The sequence below is a fragment of the Hemiscyllium ocellatum genome, chromosome 3 (genome assembly GCF_020745735.1).
Source record: "Hemiscyllium ocellatum isolate sHemOce1 chromosome 3, sHemOce1.pat.X.cur, whole genome shotgun sequence".
NCBI lineage: Eukaryota > Metazoa > Chordata > Chondrichthyes > Orectolobiformes > Hemiscylliidae > Hemiscyllium > Hemiscyllium ocellatum.
Genome location: NC_083403.1, coordinates 6,516,696 through 6,534,552, shown reverse-complemented (window position 1 = coordinate 6,534,552; position 17,857 = coordinate 6,516,696). Strand labels below are relative to the sequence as shown.

At 44.1% G+C, this 17,857-nt stretch overlaps 1 protein-coding gene across 1 annotated transcript in view; it reads left to right on the top strand.

Moving 5' to 3' along the window:
* The window catches only part of fbxo28 (F-box protein 28), a 42,217-nt gene extending 24,670 nt beyond the window's left edge, over positions 1 to 17,547 (top strand). The window contains exons 3-5 of the mRNA XM_060848015.1: positions 4,632 to 4,770; positions 6,692 to 6,887; positions 14,091 to 17,547. Coding sequence (XP_060703998.1) covers positions 4,632 to 4,770; positions 6,692 to 6,887; positions 14,091 to 14,545 — 790 coding nt within the window. The 3' untranslated portion in view covers positions 14,546 to 17,547. The remainder of the gene's footprint in view (positions 1 to 4,631; positions 4,771 to 6,691; positions 6,888 to 14,090) is intronic.
* The last annotated feature ends 310 nt before the right edge of the window (positions 17,548 to 17,857 follow it).

The window sequence follows — 17,857 nt, the reverse complement described above, 5'->3', positions numbered from 1 at the left end:
GCCTCCCATCTATAGACTCATCTACCAGGCCCACTGTCAAGGAAAGGCCATCAGCATTCTCAAGATCTATCCTACCCTGGCAATGTTTTTCTACAATCTTTACCATCAGGGAGAAGGTACAGAAGTCTGAACAGGTGCACTAGCTGGTTCTATAACAGTTTCTACCCTACTGTTGTTAGAATACTGAATGGACTCTCAAACTCTGAGTATTCACCTATAACTGTGTTTTGGTTTTTGCCGCTGTTTACCTATTATTTACTTATCTACGCTATTTTAACCAGGTGATCTGCCTGCATTGCTTACAAGACAAAGCTTTTCACTGTGCCTCTGTACACGTGACAATCAATTCAATTCAATTCTGTTCCTTTGCTGATGATCAAACAAACTGATGGGCAGTAAATGACTTGTTGAATTTGTCCTGCTTTTTGTGCACATGCCTAAGAAATTTTCCACGTTGTCAGGTTAGTGCCAGCTGTACTGGAACAGTTTAGCTAGGAATGCGGCTGGTTCTGGAGTTCAAGTGTTCACTAGTTTTGCAGGAGTGTTGCAGTATCCATGTCCTCAGCTATTTCTTGATATCACATGGAGTGAATAAAATTGACTGACTGAAACTAGTATCCGTGATGCTGGGGGCATCCAAAGGGGGCTAAGATTGATCATCCGCTTCAGTGCTTCTGGCTGAAGATTGCTACAAGTGCTTATGTCTTGTCTTTCACATGTATGTGTTACTCCCCCATAGTTGAGGGTAGGATCTGTGAGGAGCCTCTATCTGTTAGTTATTTAATTATCCACCACCATTCATGTCTGGAAATGACAGGACCACAGATTTCTGACCTGTTATTGAGAGTCACTTTGCCCTATTCTTTGCATGCTGATTCCACTGTTCTGCATGCAGGGAGTCCTGATTTATAGCTTCACTAGTTTGACACCTCATGGTGCTGTTTCTGACATACTCTCCTGTACTCATCATTGAATTAGGATTGACCAGCTGCCATGTTGGTAATGGTGGAGTGGAGGCATATATTGGGCCAATCAGTTACAGTTTGTTATTGAATCCAATTCTGCTACAGTCCCCATGGATGCCTGTAAGGACTGTGCAGTGGTCTCACCTACTATTAACTCATGTGTAGACATATCTGAAACAGGCAGATTGGTGAAGGCAGTGTGAAATAAATTACTCCCCTTTCCCCCCCTTGTTCTTTCTCTTACCACCCACCACAGACTCTCTTGCAGCTGTGGCAAGCTCAGTCAACGTTACCAGGCCACTCAGAATACATTCTGTGCCCTCGATATGCACAGTTCTTCCTCCAAGTATTGTTCAACAAGTTAGAGAGGGAAAGTTGGTAATCAGTCAGAGGTTCCCTTGCCCCTTCTTGATCTGATACCACAAGATTTCATTGGGTTCGCAGTTAATGTTGAGAATCCAAGACCAATTCCTTCCCATATTTATACCACTTTATCTGTCCTGTCCAATACAATGGTAATGGTGGTGTCTGGGACTTGTGACCTACAGTATTTGTAGGACTAGTCCAGTTCCATTTCTGTTTAGTGGTAGCTCCCAGGAGCAAAAGCAAAGTGCAGGAGAAATTCAGCAGATCAGGCAGCATCTGTACGGAGAAAATAGAGTTAACATGTCAAGTCCATGACTCATTGTCAGAACTGAAAAGATGGTATGCTGATGACAGGGGGCTGGGCTGGCTTAGAGAGATGGGAGGAATGCGTCTAACACATATATTGAGATGGTGGCCAGAGAGAGTGAAAGGTAAGGGAAGCAGACAACGGAAATGCTGATCATAAACTGGGGAAGAGGTCAATACTAAATAAGTGATAACTGGAACTGTGAGTAGTTGAGAATGGGTTCACTGCACTGGGAGCAATTAGTACAGAACAGAACCTGAGAGTGGGTAATGAACATGAAACTTGATATCCACACTCTGAAACTGTTAAACTCAATGTTGACTCCTGAAGGCTCTGGGGTACCTAGGTAGAAGGTGAGGTATTGTTCTTCCAGTTTGATTTGAGCTTTGCTGGAGCACTGTACAAATGGTTGAAATGGGAGCACCATGGCTTGTTGAAGTGGCAGGCAGCTGAAAAATTAGGGTTAGTTTTACAGATAGAGCAGAGGTGTTCAACAAAGCATTTACCTGTAACCACTGGTATGTTGATCGTGGAAGATTCAGCAAAGGTAATGCATCAAATATCGAGAGCCAATATTTAGATAGTCTTTGGAGTTGGTCTTTGCCTGACACTTGTGTGATGCAAATGTCATTTGCCTCAACAGCCCAAACCTGTTACATTTGGACATGGATTGCTTCAGTATCTGAGAAGCTGGGAATGGTGATGTACATTGTGAAGTCCTCTGTGAACATTCCTGATTCTGACCTTCTATCTGGGGGAAGATCATTGATGAAGCAGCCAAAAATAGTTGGGTCCAGAATATGACCCTGAGGAATTCCTGCAGAGAGATCCTGGAGTTTAGTAAGGTGGACTGTCTTGGTCCATATTATTTCCTGTGCCTAGGTCAATGCCAAGTGGTCCATCCTTATTTAATTCTTTGTTTAGACTTTATAATAGTGTGATGGAGCTAAGTGGCATTTTCAGGCCTTTTCAGAAGGCAATTAAGACTCAAACAAAAATTTTGTGTCTAGAGTTACATTTAGGCTATACCGGATAAGGATGGCAGATCTCTTCCCTAAAGGACATGAGGGGCGTGGAAAGGAAAAATAGACAAAGTCTTTTCCTTGGGGACGGGGAGTCCAGAACCAGAGGGCATAGGTTTAGGGTGAGAGGGGAAAGATATGAAAGAAACCTAAGGGGCAACCTTTTCACGCAGAGGGTGGTACGTGTATGGAATGAGCTGCCTGAGGATGTGGTGGAGGCTGGTACAATTGCAACATTTAAAACACATTTGGATGGATATATGAATAGGAAGGGTTTGGAGGGATATGGGCCAGGTGCTGGCAGGTGGGACTAGATTGAGTTGGGATATCTGGTTGGCATGGACGGGTTGGACCAAAGGGTCTGTTTCCATGCTGTACATCTCTATGACTCTATGACATTATTGAACCAGCTGAGTTTTTATAGCTGTTGCCAATAGTTTCTTGGTTGCCAGTAGGCTAACCTTTTCTAATTTCAGCATTTGTTGAATTCAAATTCACCATCTTCCATGGTGGGGCTTAACTAATGTCGTGAGAATGTTGGGCTGGGAGTCTTTGGATTACCATCGTTCTCAGGTGATGAAGCAGCCCAGGCAAGATCCAGACTTGGGATGGAAGTGGCAAGTAACAGTCATGCTAGGCAATAACCATCTCCAACAAAAGAGAAACTAACTGACATCCCTTGACTTTCAATGGCATTACCACTACTGAATCCTCCACTATCAACATACATGGCTTGGAAAGGGTGGACGCTAGGAAATTGTTTCCGTTAGGCGAGGAGACTAGGACCCGTGGACACAGCCTTAGAATTAGAGGGGGTGAATTCAGAACAGAAATGCGGAGACATTTCTTCAGCCAGAGAGTGGTGGGCCTGTGGAATTCATTGCCGCAGAGTACGGTGGAGGCCGGGACACTAAATGTCTTCATGGCAGAGATTGATAAATTTTTGATGTCACAAGAAATTAAGGGCTACGGGGAGAATGTGGGTAAGAGGAGTTGAAATGCCCATCAGACATGATTGAATGGCAGAGTGGACTCGATGGGCCGAATGGCCTTACTTCCACTCCTATGTCTTATGGTCTTTTGAGGTTACTGTTGACCAGGAGCTTAACTAGACCAGCCATATAAATACTGTGGCAACAAGAGCAGCTCTAAGACTGGCAATTTTACAGTGAGTAACTCTTCTCCTGACTGTTCACAAGACATAATTTAGTGTGATTGAATAGTCCCCACTTACACTCATCCAAGCATCTCCCATTCAAGATGATTAATTCCATGCAGGACAAAGCAGCATCTAATTGGTACCCCATCCGTTACCTTCAATATTTCCTCCCTTTACCACCATCATTCCGTGGCAACAGTGTGTATCATCTATAAGATGTACTGCAGTAACTCATCAAAGCTGTTTTGACAGTACCTTCTAAACCCATAATATCTACCATCCAGAAGAATAAAAGCAGCAAATACACAGGTACCATCTGGAGTTTCTCCACCCAACCCCACACCATCCAGATTTGGAAATATATTGCTATTCTTTCAGTGTCACTTGGTCAAAATCCGGAAACACTCATGGGTGTATATACCCGGAGGCCTGCAACAGGTCAAGGCGGCAGCTCACCATCACCTCTCAAGAGCAATTAGGAATGAGCAATGAATATGATCCCAGCCATCAATACCACATTCCATGAACAAATGTTTTTAATTTAACACAATGATGTAGTCAGGACATTATGTCAAGGTCAAATGCAACACCAAGGTTGCCAATGGCATGACTAAATCTTTGTTTTGGCAGGTGAATGGTAGGTGAGCTGGAGCTCAACAGCTAGAGAGGAAAATAGTTGGGGGAACCTTTATCACAGCAAAGTGGGTGAAAAGCAGACTGTAATGATTAAGAATGCTGAGAATCTGGGCTCCCCACTGCTTTGGAACTTAGGAGAACACTGCACGGTAAGGGTTAATTCTCTGTTCTTACAGGCGAGAGTCGGAGCGTAGGAATCATTCACTGGCACGTCATGCAGATATCCTGGCAGCAGTGGAGACCAGACTGTCCCTGCTCAACATGACCTTCATGAAATATGTGGACACCAATCTCTGCTGCTTCATCCCTGGCAAGGTGGGTCTACGGAGATTTCTGGGAAGTAGGTGATTGAGATAACTTTCTGATCTGGGTGGTTTTGGAATCCAGCACTATGCAGTACACTGAGAATCTTGCGTTTTTGATGGTTAAAAATTCAGGACAGATGGAAAAAAAAATTACACTTATGGCACCTTCCACAGCCTCAGGATCATTTAAAGCCTTTTACAACCAATATCATATTTCTGAATGTGGCCACTGTTATGATGTACACTTGACTATATTCATGTCATAGTGCAGTCAGAACATCTCTATGTAACTTTGTGCAGTACCTGCCATTGAGACTTTTAGATGTAGCAGTATAGAGAGAGCTCTACACTGTATCTAAACCCATGCTGTGCCTGTCTTGGGACTGTTTGTTCGGACTATGTAGATGCATCTTTACTCTATATCCAACAGTGCTGTACTTGTCCCAGAAGTGCTTGATGAGAACAATGTCAAGGGAGCTTTACTTCCAGTTTACTTCAAGTTTAAATGAGTAAAGGAAGCTTTAATTTCAGTTTAAAAGTGGAGAGAGAGCTGTTCCATGTTGTCCCTAACCAGGGAGTCTTTGATGGAGACAGTACTGAGGGACATTGAGAGCGGCATGGTGGCTCAGTGATTAGCACTGTTGCCTCACAGCGCCAGAGACCCGGGTTCGGTTCCAGTCTCAGGCGACTGTTTGTGTGAGATTGCACATTCTCCTCGTGTCTGCATGGGTTTCCTCCGGGTGCTCCGGTTTCCTCCCACAATCCAAAGATGTGCAAGCCAGGTGAATTGGTCATGCTAAGTTGCCCATTGTGTTAGGTGCATTCGTCAGGGATAAATATAAGGAAGGGGAATGGGTCTGGATGGATTGCTTTTCAGAGGGTTGGTGTGGACTTGTTGGGCCGAAGAATCTATTTCCATACTGTAGAATATCTATTTACTTTCTGTTTAAAACAGTAGCAAGAGCTTTAATCTGTGTACCTAACACTGACTGTCCCTGTCCCGGGAATGTTTGATTGGGCTGTGTCGAGGTAACTTTCTTTCCATTTACTTCTAGTTTTTAATCTGTTTCTAACTCTGTGCAACCCCTGTCATGGAAGGTTTTGATGGGGACAATGTCAAGGGAGACTTGCTTTCAGTTTAAAAGAGTAGAGGCATATTTACTGTGTGTAGTCCCATACTGTCCCTGTCCTGGGGGAGGGGGTGCTGTAAAAGATTTGGGGACAGCGGCAAGGAGTCTTTACTTTCGCTTTTGAACTGTAGAGAGAGCTTTACTTTCTATTGACATTTTTGTTTAAAAGAGTAGAGGAAGCTTTATTCTATGTCTAACTTTCTGTCCTGGGAGTTTTTGATGTGGCAGAGTAGAAATGATTTGGAGATGCTGGTGTTGGACTGGTATATACAAAGTTAAAAATCACACAACACCAGGTTATAGTCCAACAGGTTTACTTGGAAGCACTAGCTGTCACAACCACCTGATGAAGGAGCAGCGCTCCGAAAGCTAGTGCTTCCAAATAAACCTATTTGACTATAACCTGGTGTTGTGGTTTTAACGCAGTATAGAGACAGCTTTACTCTGTATCTAATCTTGTGCTGTAACTGTCATGTGAGTGTTTGATCGGAACTTTGTAGATGGATCTTTATATACAATGTAATGTTCTCTATGTCCTCTGGAAATGTTTGATGGGACAGTATAGAAGGAATTTGACTCTTGTCACTAATCCATATTGTACTTTCCCTTGGAGTTCTGTAAGTGACTCTGTGCTGTACCTGTCATGGAGTACTGGGAATGTTTGATGGGGATAGTGCAGAGGAAAGTTTCATATTGAACCCTGTCCTGGAGTCTTTGATGGCCTTGACAGTCTCTCTGTTGTTCACTTCCTCACTGTTTGCTATTACCCTTATACCTACTTTGTTGTTATCTGTTATACAGGTAATCGATGAGATTTATCGGGTTCTGAGGTATGTAAACTCTACCCGGTCACCTCAGAGAGCCCACGAGGTTCTGCAGGAGCTAAGGGACATCTCCTCCATGGCAATGGAGTACTTTGATGAGAAGATTGTGCCCATCCTGAAGAAGAAGCTCAGCATTTCAGACATGTCCGGTCGCCTGCTCGGAGTCCCACCAGGTACTTGCCCAAATGTTCACAAATGCTTCATTGTATAGGCTTGGAGCACTGGAAATCTGCCTTAGACAATGTTGAAAAATGTCCCCAGGATATGTGGTGTGCATAGTTGACTTGCAACGTTATACACGTGTGAATATAGGCTATGTACATATGTACTTGCTACCTCCCTGAAGTCCCCATTATCATGAATGCCAGTCTTCAACCAATTTAATTCATTCTATGTGTTGTCAGTAAATGGCATTGGATTCGGAAAAGTCTAGGGGACATTCCAACAACAGTACTGAAGACTTGAGTGCCAGAATTAGCTGCATCCCTAACCAAGCTGTCCCAGTACAGCTACAACACTGGTATCTACACAATAAGCAGAAGATTGCACAGGTTTGTCCTGTATACACAATGTAGGACAAATGCAACCTGGTCACTTACCACCCATTCAGTCTACTCTCGATCATCAGCAAAGTGATGAAAGGGGTTGTCAACAGTGCTCTCAGCAACAGCCTATTCAGTTTATGTTTTGTCAAAGCCACTCAGTTCCTTACATCGTGTTCTTCGTTCAAATGTGGGTTAAAAGCTGACCTCTAGAAGGCAGGTGAGGTCTCAGTCAATATTTGACTGAGACAGGTGTCAGGGACCCCATAGCAAAACTGGAGTCAATGGAATTCATGGAGAAAATTCTCCTCTGGGTCATGTCTGACATGTAGTAAAATGATTGTGGTTGCTGGAAGTCAGCCATCTCTGCTGTAGAACATCACTGCTAGAATTTCTGAGTGTTGTCCTAGGCTAACCATCTTCAGCTGCTTCAGCAATGACCTTCCCTCCATCATAACATCAGAAGTGAGGGTGTTCCCTGATTGTGCAATTGCTGGGGAAACTCAGCAGTCTGGCAGCTTCTTTCCAGAGTAAGCAGAGTCAATGTTTCGGATCCACTGACCATTCTTCAGAACTGAGTGTAGCTAAGACAAGGTGGTATATACTGAAAATAGGTCGGGGTAAAGGTGTAAGTGACAGATGCACTTGGAGTCTAGAGAGAGGGAAAGAGCGCAAGAACAGAAATTTGACAGACAAGGGGTGAAAAATGGTAAGCCAAAGAGGAAGAAAATAAAAAGGGCCATTAGTAGAGCAAAATGGATTGGCTGTGATGAAAACAGCCCATGTCATGACAGGGCTTGTGATGTGAGTAAAGGACATGGAAGATGGTGTTCAGGCCTTAAAATTATTGAACTCACGATTGAGTTCTGAAAGCTGCAGGATCCAAAAGCAGAAAGTGAGATGTTGCTCTTCCAGCTTGCTGGAGCACTGCAGCAAACTGAGTCAGAAATGTTAGCCAGGGAACACAGTGATGTTTTGAGTGACTAGCAAATAGAGGCTCAGTGTATTTTTACAGACTGAATATAGATTTTCTGCAAAGCGGTCACAGAGTCTGCATTTCAACTCCCTATTGTAGAGTAGACCATATTGTGAGCACTGAGTATAGTAGAATAGATTGAGTAAAGTGCAGATAAATCGATAGTCCAACTAGAAATGTGACTGGGGCCTTGATTGTTTGGGAAGGTACCATGGCGCGATGGGGAGGTATTAGAAGTTCAGTGTGACAGTGTGTCCTGGAGGGAGCAGTTTCTGCAGGTGGTTGACAAGGGAGGGAGGGGAATGTTGTCAGGGGGTGACAGAAATGGCAGCTAATATTCCTTTGGATGCAGATGCTGCATGGTTTTCCTCTGGATGCTCCACTTTCCTCCCTCAGTCCAAAGATATATAGGTTAGGTGGATTAGCCATTGGAAATGCAGTGTTATGAGGCTAGGTTGTTGGGGGGGGGTGAGTTTGTGTTGAATTGAATTCAGGTTATTCTCACATACTCAAATGAATACACTGAAAAGTTTACATTTGCTGCCTTACACTGCCATTTAGGTACAAAGGTACCTAGTTACAGATACTTAAGATCAAATTCTTAGAAAACAAAAGAAATTAGAAAATAAATAAATTGTCCAGCATTATAGGTCAGAGGAATAAATTAGAAAAACAAAGAAGTAGAAAGCTCAGAGTATCAGTCTTTCCAACAGGGAGACACCAACACCCCATTGCCACCTTCCTACAATCCACCAACATAGGAGTTGGCCTACTTTAGGCACCACTGCTGAACCAACAGTTGCCTGCAACCAAGAGCATGGGAAGGTTGGTACAGACTCAGTGGGCTATTTGCACTGTAGAGATCCTATGACCTGAAGAAAGGGTTGTGGGAAGGGACTCAAATAGGACTGGAACAAAGAATCTTCTGTGAACCCCTCAAAGAATCAGACATAATGAGAGCCCGTGCAGCCCAAACACTACACCTTTGATATAAAGAGAATGAGAGGAGTTAAAGAAGTTTCTCAAAGTGAGGATGAGCTCAGCCAGGCAGAGGAGGGTGGTGGTGGTGGATGGGGTCGGTTCAGGTCTTTGTTCAAGGAAGAAGCGGACCATTCTGATTGGTGCTGGACATGTGAAGGGATTGCATCTTCATAGTAAAGAGGAGGTGGGATCTGCCCACAAGCTAGAAATTCTGAAATTAGAACATAGAACATAGAAAAATACAGCGCAGTACAGGCCCTTTCACCCTCGATGTTGCGCCGATCCAAGCCCACCTAACCTACACTAGCCCACTATCCTCCATATACCTATCCAATGCCCGTTTAAATGCCCATAAAGAGGGAGAGTCCACCACTACTACTGGCAGGGCATTCCATGAACTCACGACTTGCTGAGTAAAGAATCTATCCCTAACATCTGCCCTATACCTACCACCCCTTAATTTAAAGCTATGCCCCTCGTAATAGCTGACTCCATATGTGGAAAAAGGTTCTCATGGTCAACCCTATCTAAACCCCTAATCATCTTGTACACCTCTATCAAGTCACCCCTAAACCTTCTTTTCTCCAATGAAAACAGCCCCAAGTGCCTCAGCCTTTCCTCATACGATCTTCCTACCATACCAGGCAACATCCTGGTAAACCTCCTCTGCACCCGTTCCAGTGCCTCCACATCCTTCCTATAGTATGGCGACCAAAACTGCACACAATACTCAAGATGCAGCCGCACCAGAGTCTTATACAACTGCAACATGACCTCAGTTCCTCTACCAATAAAAGCCAGTACGCCATATGCCTTCTTCACAGCACTATTTACCTGGGTGGCAACTTTCAGAGATATGTGTACATGGACACCAGGATCCCTCTGCTCATCCACACTACCAAGTATCCGACCATTAGCCCAGTACCCCATCTTCTTGTTACTCTTACCAAAGTGAATCACTTCACACTTACCTACATTGAACTCCATTTGCCACCTTTCTGTCCAGCTGTAACCTGCCACATCCTTCCTCACTGTCAACAACTCCACCGACTTTCGTATCATCTGCAAACTTGCTCACCCAATCTTCTAGCCCCTCCTCCAGGTCATTTATAAAAATGACAAACAGCAATGGTCCCAAAACAGATCCTTGCGGAACACCGCTAGTAACTGCACACCAAGATGAACCTTTACCATCAACTAGTGCCCTCTGTCTTCTTCCAGCCAGCCAATTCCTAATCCAAACCTCCAACTCACCCTCAATGCCAAACCTCCATATTTTTTGCAGTAGCCTACCATGGGGAACCTTATCAAACGCCTTACTAAAATCCATATACACCACATCTACCGCTTTACCCTCGTCCACCTCCTTAGTCACCTTCTCAAAGAATTCAATAAGGTTTGTGAGGCACAACCTGCCCTTCACAAAACCATGCTCACTATCCTTGATCACATTATTCCTATCCAGATGTTCATAAATCCTATCCTTACAATTCTCTCTAAGACTTTGCCCACAACAGAAGTGAGACTCACTGGCCTATAGTTACTAGGGTTATCCCTACTCCCCTTCTTGAACAAGGGAATCACATTTACTATCCTCCAGTCTTCTGGCACTATTCCTGTAGACAACGAGGACATAAAAATCAAGGTCAATGGCTCTGCAATCTCCTCCCTTGCTTCTCAGAGAATCCCAGGATAAATGCCATCAGGCCCAGGGGACTTATCTATTTTCACCCTTTCGAGAATTTCCAACACCTCTTCCCTACATACCTCAAAGCCATCCATTCTAATTAATTATGACTCAATATTCACATCGGCAACAATATCCTGTTCCTGAGTGAATACTGACGAAAAGTATTCATTCAGTGTCTCCCCAATCTCTTCAGCCTCCACACGCAACTTCCCACTACTATCCTTGACTGGACCTATTCCTGCCCTAATCATTCATTTATTCCTGACATTCCTATAGAAAGCCTTTGGGTTTTCCCTAATCCTACCAACCAAGGACTTTTCATGTCCCCTCCTTGCTGCTCTTAGCTCTCTCTTTAGATCCTTCCGGGCTACCTTATAACTCTCAATCGCCCCTTTAACAAGGGATTCCAATTCCTTATTAAACCACGGCTCCCTCACATGACCCTTTCCTCCCTGCCTGACAGGTACATACTTATCAAGGACACTCAATAGTTGCTCCTTGAACAAGCTCCACATATCGATTGCGCCCTTCCCTTGAAGCCTACTTTTCCAAGCCACTCATTCTAAGTCATGTCTCACCCTGCCCCCAGCTATAACTTTTGCCCTGCAGTGCATACTTATCCCTATCATCACTAGAGTAAAAGTCACCGAATTGTGGTCACTGTCCCCAAAGTGCTCACCTACCTCCCATTGATGTAAAGCATCAGAGTAATCACAGATGTAAATGGGAATGGGCTGGACAAGGGGAGAAAAATATCGAGTCACGGTAAGAAGAGCTGAGTTCCAGTGAATAGGAGCAAGCAGAAACAATGGATCTGCCTGGGTTGTCCTGTTTGTGGATCTTGGGAAGAAGTAGAAACTGCCTGTATGGAATTGGGGAACTACAAACTGGAAGGCTGTGCTGGGGAAGAGATGAGGTGAGGTTGGTGACAGTTTTAGACACAGTGGCCTGATGTTCGATGTTGTGGTTCACAGGGCTGGTGCTCAGTCTCTGTAATGTAGAGATCAGTACACCAGACAAAAGCACCACTCTTATTGTCAGGCTTGATTTAAAAAGTCAGGATTGTATCTGAGAGCACGGAGTGCGGTCAGTTCAGAGGGAGATGGATTCAAATGAGCAATGGGAGCAGAGAGATTAAGATAATCAATGTAACGTTGACAGTTCTCGATGAATAGTTGAGTGCAGATAAAAGGCAAGGGAGCATCCAAGTGGAGGAAGAGTGTAGGAGGCAGGTGAAAGGATCTTACAGATGGAGAGAGGACTCCTGCCCAAAGAAATGGACATGAGGGTGAGGGTGAAGGTGAAGGAAGAAGAGTTCAAATTCATGTTGTGCCCAAAATTCATTGTTGTAAACACTTCTGACTTTATGATGGAGGAAAGGTTTGTATTGTGACAACTCAGATACTGAAGCTGAGAACATCCCCAGCAAAACAGAATCCAATCATCATCTCAGTACATTGAATAATTTACTGTTGCTGAGTTCCTTATTTAGGAATATGCTAGGGGGTTGCAGTTAACCAGAAACTGAACTGAACTGAACTGAACCAGCAGTTCATAAATATTGTAGCTACAAGAACAGTGACTGAGTTGACTCATGGTTGCAAAACCTATCTTCCATCTGTATGGCAGAAGTTAGGGCTCCAATGGAATAATGTCCCCTTATGTTGAATGAGTGAAGGTCTAACAACACTCAAGCTCAATACCATCCATGACAAAGCAGCCCTTTTGATCATACCCTTCCACCAGCTTCCATATTCACTCCCTTTATCATCAGCACAATGGCAGCAGTGTCTTCAAAATGACTGCAGTAAATCCGCAAGGTTCTTCAGACATCAGCTTCCAAACCCATACCTCTACTGCTTAGAAAGACAAGGTCAACAGATGCATGTGAACACCACCAACTGCAAGTTCTCCTCCAAGGCACATACCATCCACATTTCAAACCTATTGGCATTGCTAGGTCAAAACCTGGAACTCCTTCCAGTACTGTGGTTGCATCTACTACCCAAGCACTGCAGTAGTTCAAGAAGGCAGCTCACCATTACCACCTTAATTTGCAATAAAATACTGACCTAGCCAGCAATGCTCACGTTCATGAAAGAATGAAAAATGCTCAGACACACATGCATGTATGTACAGATATATGAATATGCAAAAATATAGCAACCTGTACACACACACTGTACACCTGTTGCTACTGACATGGGCTGAATGTAGATCGACCTACACTTATCCACTGACAGATATATGCAACATAAATGCAAAGTACCCACAATCGTCCCATAATCCCTTCCAGATAGAACCTCTTTGTTCCTTTTATTTAATTTCTGTTTGCATCACTGGAAAGACCAGCATGTGTTGCCTATCGCTAATTACTGTTGAAAAGATAACAGTGAGCTACCTTGAACCAGGGCAGTCCTTAGTGATAGCGTACCATCTTGTACAACTGAGTAGTTTGGTCGACTGCTTCAGAAACTGTCGATAGTCAACCAAATTACTGTACCTCTGGATTCACATATCTAGGCCAGATTATGAAATGGCTGATTTCTGTTCCAAATGAACATCAGTATACTAGTTTTTGACAATCCAATAGTCTCTTAATCTTTGTTATAATTATAGAATTATGTAGTGCAGAAACAGCCCATTGGCCCATCAAATCTGCATTGACCCTCCGAAGAGCATCCCACCTAGACCTGCCCCCTACCCTATCCCTATAACCTGGCATTTCCCATGGCTAATCCACCTTGCCTGCACATCACTGGACATTGTGGGGCAAATTAGCATGGCCAGTCCAACTAACCTACACATCTTCGGACTGTGGAAGAAAACCAGAGGACCTGGTAGAAATCCATGCAGACACAGGAGAACATGCAAATTCAACCTAGACAGTAATTGATTAGTTTTTCATTTCAATTTTATTATTTGGATTTGAACTGTTGCAGTGCAATTGAAATACAATCTGCAGAGCATTAGCCCAGTGCTCAGGACTACTATCCCATTAATAATGTCGATACTGTTCTACCTGTGCCTTTGAAATGAATCATGTTCAACACATGCACCTAGCTGGGGTTCCAGAGGATTGATCATGGAATTGCACCTTTTGGAGATAGAGTGAAAGAAACAAAGCAACCTGGGATATGAATTGAGTTTTTAAAACAGTGTTTTGTTGCTTTTTTTTTGTATGCAGTGCCTGGGCCATCCACCACACTAACAGCAGTGCAGCTCTTCTCTAAACAAAATCCTGCCCGGCAAGAGCTCTGCAAACTCCAGCAGCAGATGAAAGCACAGGGACTGAACGTGACGGCCACCAGGCGTGAGGTCTCAGAGTTCCGGGTCAAATTCCAGGAGCAGCTCAAACAACTCCAGGACCAGGATCAGAAAATCCTAGAGCAGAACCAGATCATCAGCGAGCAGAATGCCCGGCTGGCTGAACTGGACCGAAAGCTGGCTGAGCATGCCCTTAAACACCAGCAGAACGAGCAGAAGATCAAAGACCTGCAGGAGCTTCTGGAACGAGTCATTGAGAGCCGGGCTGCTGCTGATCAAACCACTACCGGGCAAAGCAAACGCAAGAAGGCATCACCAGAGGGCACTGCCTCAGACTTACCCACCCGTGCCAAGCGCCTTCGGAGCAGGAAATGAGCTGGAGGTTGCAAGAGGGAGATCTTATTGTTCTTGTGTCACTCATAATGGTAATAGGTATTTGTGTGCTTCTGCACCAAGTTACACTGTATATACGGTGCAGGATGACACAGGTTAGGAGAACAGACAAGGTATTGGGATGGCAACAGGCTCCAGTCATAAGATTGGGCAGAGTTAGTAGCCCTGGGGAGGGAGGCGATGGAAAGCACTACGTTGGGAGCTGACCAGAGCAGAGCTGAATTAAACTCTGCTCTTTTCCCCAGTACTGGATGACTGAATCAGTTAAACTCCCCGGGTGGGCCATCTGACAAAGAGGTGGAACAAGTGGTAATCCAGCTCAAACAATACAGACTATTCTTATTAAAGAATTGTATGTGTTCAGTTTGCTGGTTTTAGGTAGGGCAACAAAACTGTAGGCCTGAGTGTCAGCATCTCCCTTCCCAGGGTGTAAGGTAGTTCCTTCTGCTGGTCAGTTGATCAGCTCCCCCAGAAATATTTGTTTATGCACTAAGTTTGGAGTGGATCTGGCTCACTTCTGATGTCCCAATGGCCAAATGGCCTGCTGCCATCTTGAAGACTGTATCCTCACCAGAGTTGAAGCATTCAGGATAAGAGGGCAGCTTACCTGTGACAGTTTGTTGAATGTTGGCACTGTGACCCAGCATATGTTTTCTTCTAATTCTCCTATGAGTGTGGGTTTCAGAGTTCTGATTTACTCTCTACCCCCACACTGTTCAAAATAGGTCAGGTTGAAGGATAACAACAGGTTGGATTCTGTACGTTTTTGCAGAGAGCTTGGGTCATTAAAGCTTAGGGCCCAGAATTCCTGTGGCTTTGTCCTTTTGAATAAGGAGAGAACTTTATCCCCGAAACAAACTTATATCAGACAAGCTGCTGTTGTAGCAGAGGCATAATGGAGTGTGAGGACATTATGAATTACCCACATCTAACTGCTCCCATGATGCTGGAAAGATGGCCTATTCATTTGATCAGTGGGTTTGGGGTCTCCCAACACATCGGCAACATCAGGGAGTACAGCACTCTGTCGTCCTAACTGTTCACTCAGTAATACGAGCAGTACAATTTTTTCCTAAGTACTGTGCCAGTATAACCTGGGAGGTAGGGCCTGATCCCAGTATTGGCTGTCAAGGAAGGGTAGATCAAATGCTGATTCGTTTATTGGTTCTGATAGGATTTTTACTCAGAATAAATTAGCATGGCATTGTAAAAGTAAACAAGTAACCTAGTAAGTGTCAGAGTCTTTTACCTCACTGCTGTGCACAGCCAGCTCTTGTTTGTATCTCATGGACAATGTGAAGTGCATGACTAGGAATAACACACTATCTAAAAAACTAAATTTATCTCCTCACTGAAAATAGCGCATCCAGGGGGTACCAATGTCATTAGTCAGCCCCAGCCCGAGGCAGTGTCACTCAGTGATTCTTCTCATGTTGCTCTTGAGGAGCTGTCACTCAAAGTAATGCTACTGTTCATCTCGAGGCAGCTTTACCAATTACAAACTTTAGCCTCTATTCAGTCACATCCTGCCATCTCCATTATCCACCACAGCCCTCTGCAGGAAGGGGTTGATGACAATGCCAAGTACTAGACTGTTAGGATTTCATACCTCTTTCTGCTCTCTCTCTCTCTCTCTCTCTCTCTCTCTCTCTCTCTCTCTCTCCCCCCCCCCCCCCCCCCCCCCAAAAAAAAACCCTCTGGCTCCACGCTAGAGTTGTAACACAAAAATTGTGTGGCCTCTTAAAGCAGATGGTATTAATGCCTAGGTTTTAGGACCCTGTAAGGTTCTTCAGAAAGTTGTCAGCATTTTGAAACCAATCCTCAATCGTTCCTTTTGATCTGGTGTTCCTGTCACAGGCAGCTGCTTTTCTCTTCCTTGCCACTTCTACACTAATGGAGCGTTCAGCTTCAATGATTGCAAAACTGATTTTCTCCTGGCACTCTTCTCCCAAGATCTATCTCCAGTCCTCTTTGCCGTGTCTGAGCTCCTTTCCCTCAGTGTTTATGAGAAAGTGGGGGGTAGGATTAATGCCTACTTGAATTTGAGCCTGTTCCATTGCCCTCCCTGCTTTGTGTGTGTGTGTGCCTTTGATCTGTTTTTCACCAATTGCCCCATCATAAGCTTGGACTTTGAGGTGTCCTTAGTCTGACTCTTGCATGGTAGCCATCAAATTTTGCAGAATTTTTTTGATACACTGGGATCCTTAACAACCTCCTGTGCACCAACAGGAATCTGCTTACTGGGAGGTGAATACAACACTGCTGTGAGCCAAAAACTGAAAGAAGAATCAAGCCTTAATGCGGCAGTCAGTGCAGGGCTGGACTCTGGTTCTGAAAGGTCTCTAAAGATTCTTCACGCCATATTGAGGATTCTAAGGAGCAATTGTATTCCTGCCTATTGTGTTGTTACAGGACCTGGTTTACAGACACATAACCCCCAAACCATGTGCAAACTCACCTACAAACTGATGAGCTGGAATTATAATCTGTTGAAGGATACTAACTGGTTTGACAAATTTGAGAAAGTCAATTTGGGTTGGGCTTAGGGCAACTATAGTTGGCCTCCGTTCCTTTGGCTCGGAAAGAAAATATTGGCCAGTTAATTCTAGCAATCTCTGGGGAAGAATATCTACTGGCAGACAGTGTTGTGCTTGGCTGTGGTACCAACCAGTTGATCATTCTGCAGAAAAAGAATGACCTTTCAGTGTCTGTGGGCATGTACCCCAGCATGGAGATTACAGGAGGAGAGAACAGAAAAATAAAATAAATGTTTATTGTGAGTTCTTATTTTTAAGTTCAACAAGAATGAATGGCCAAATGCACCAAAAGTTCAATAATGGAATGATGTCAGCACCTTTAAGGTGTTCTTTAAGTTGTATGAAAGGACATTGAATACTCCACGGGTTAAACATGTCTTGCTTTACAAAAGAAGAAAATATACATTTCTGTTATTTGAAATGTTTCCTTCGCTGATTAAAAATATCCTGGATGTCCAGTAAGGGCTGTTTCTTAAGTTGAGACTGTACTGACTGTTTTAACAATTATTCTTTGATTGGGGGGGGGGGGGGGGGGGGGGGTGCGGTTTGTTAAACAACGTTTATTTAAAAAGAAACTTTCCTGTTGTTGTAAAGGCTTAGCCCTTACATGTTCCTTTACATTTGTAACCAGCTCACTGCTTCATTCATCAGGGGGTGCGCTCTGGTATGGAACCATGGTAACACTACTGTCAGACCAATGTGGTGTTGGCTCTTCAGGTTTCTTTGGAAGATGCGCTGACTTGGGAGACATCAGATT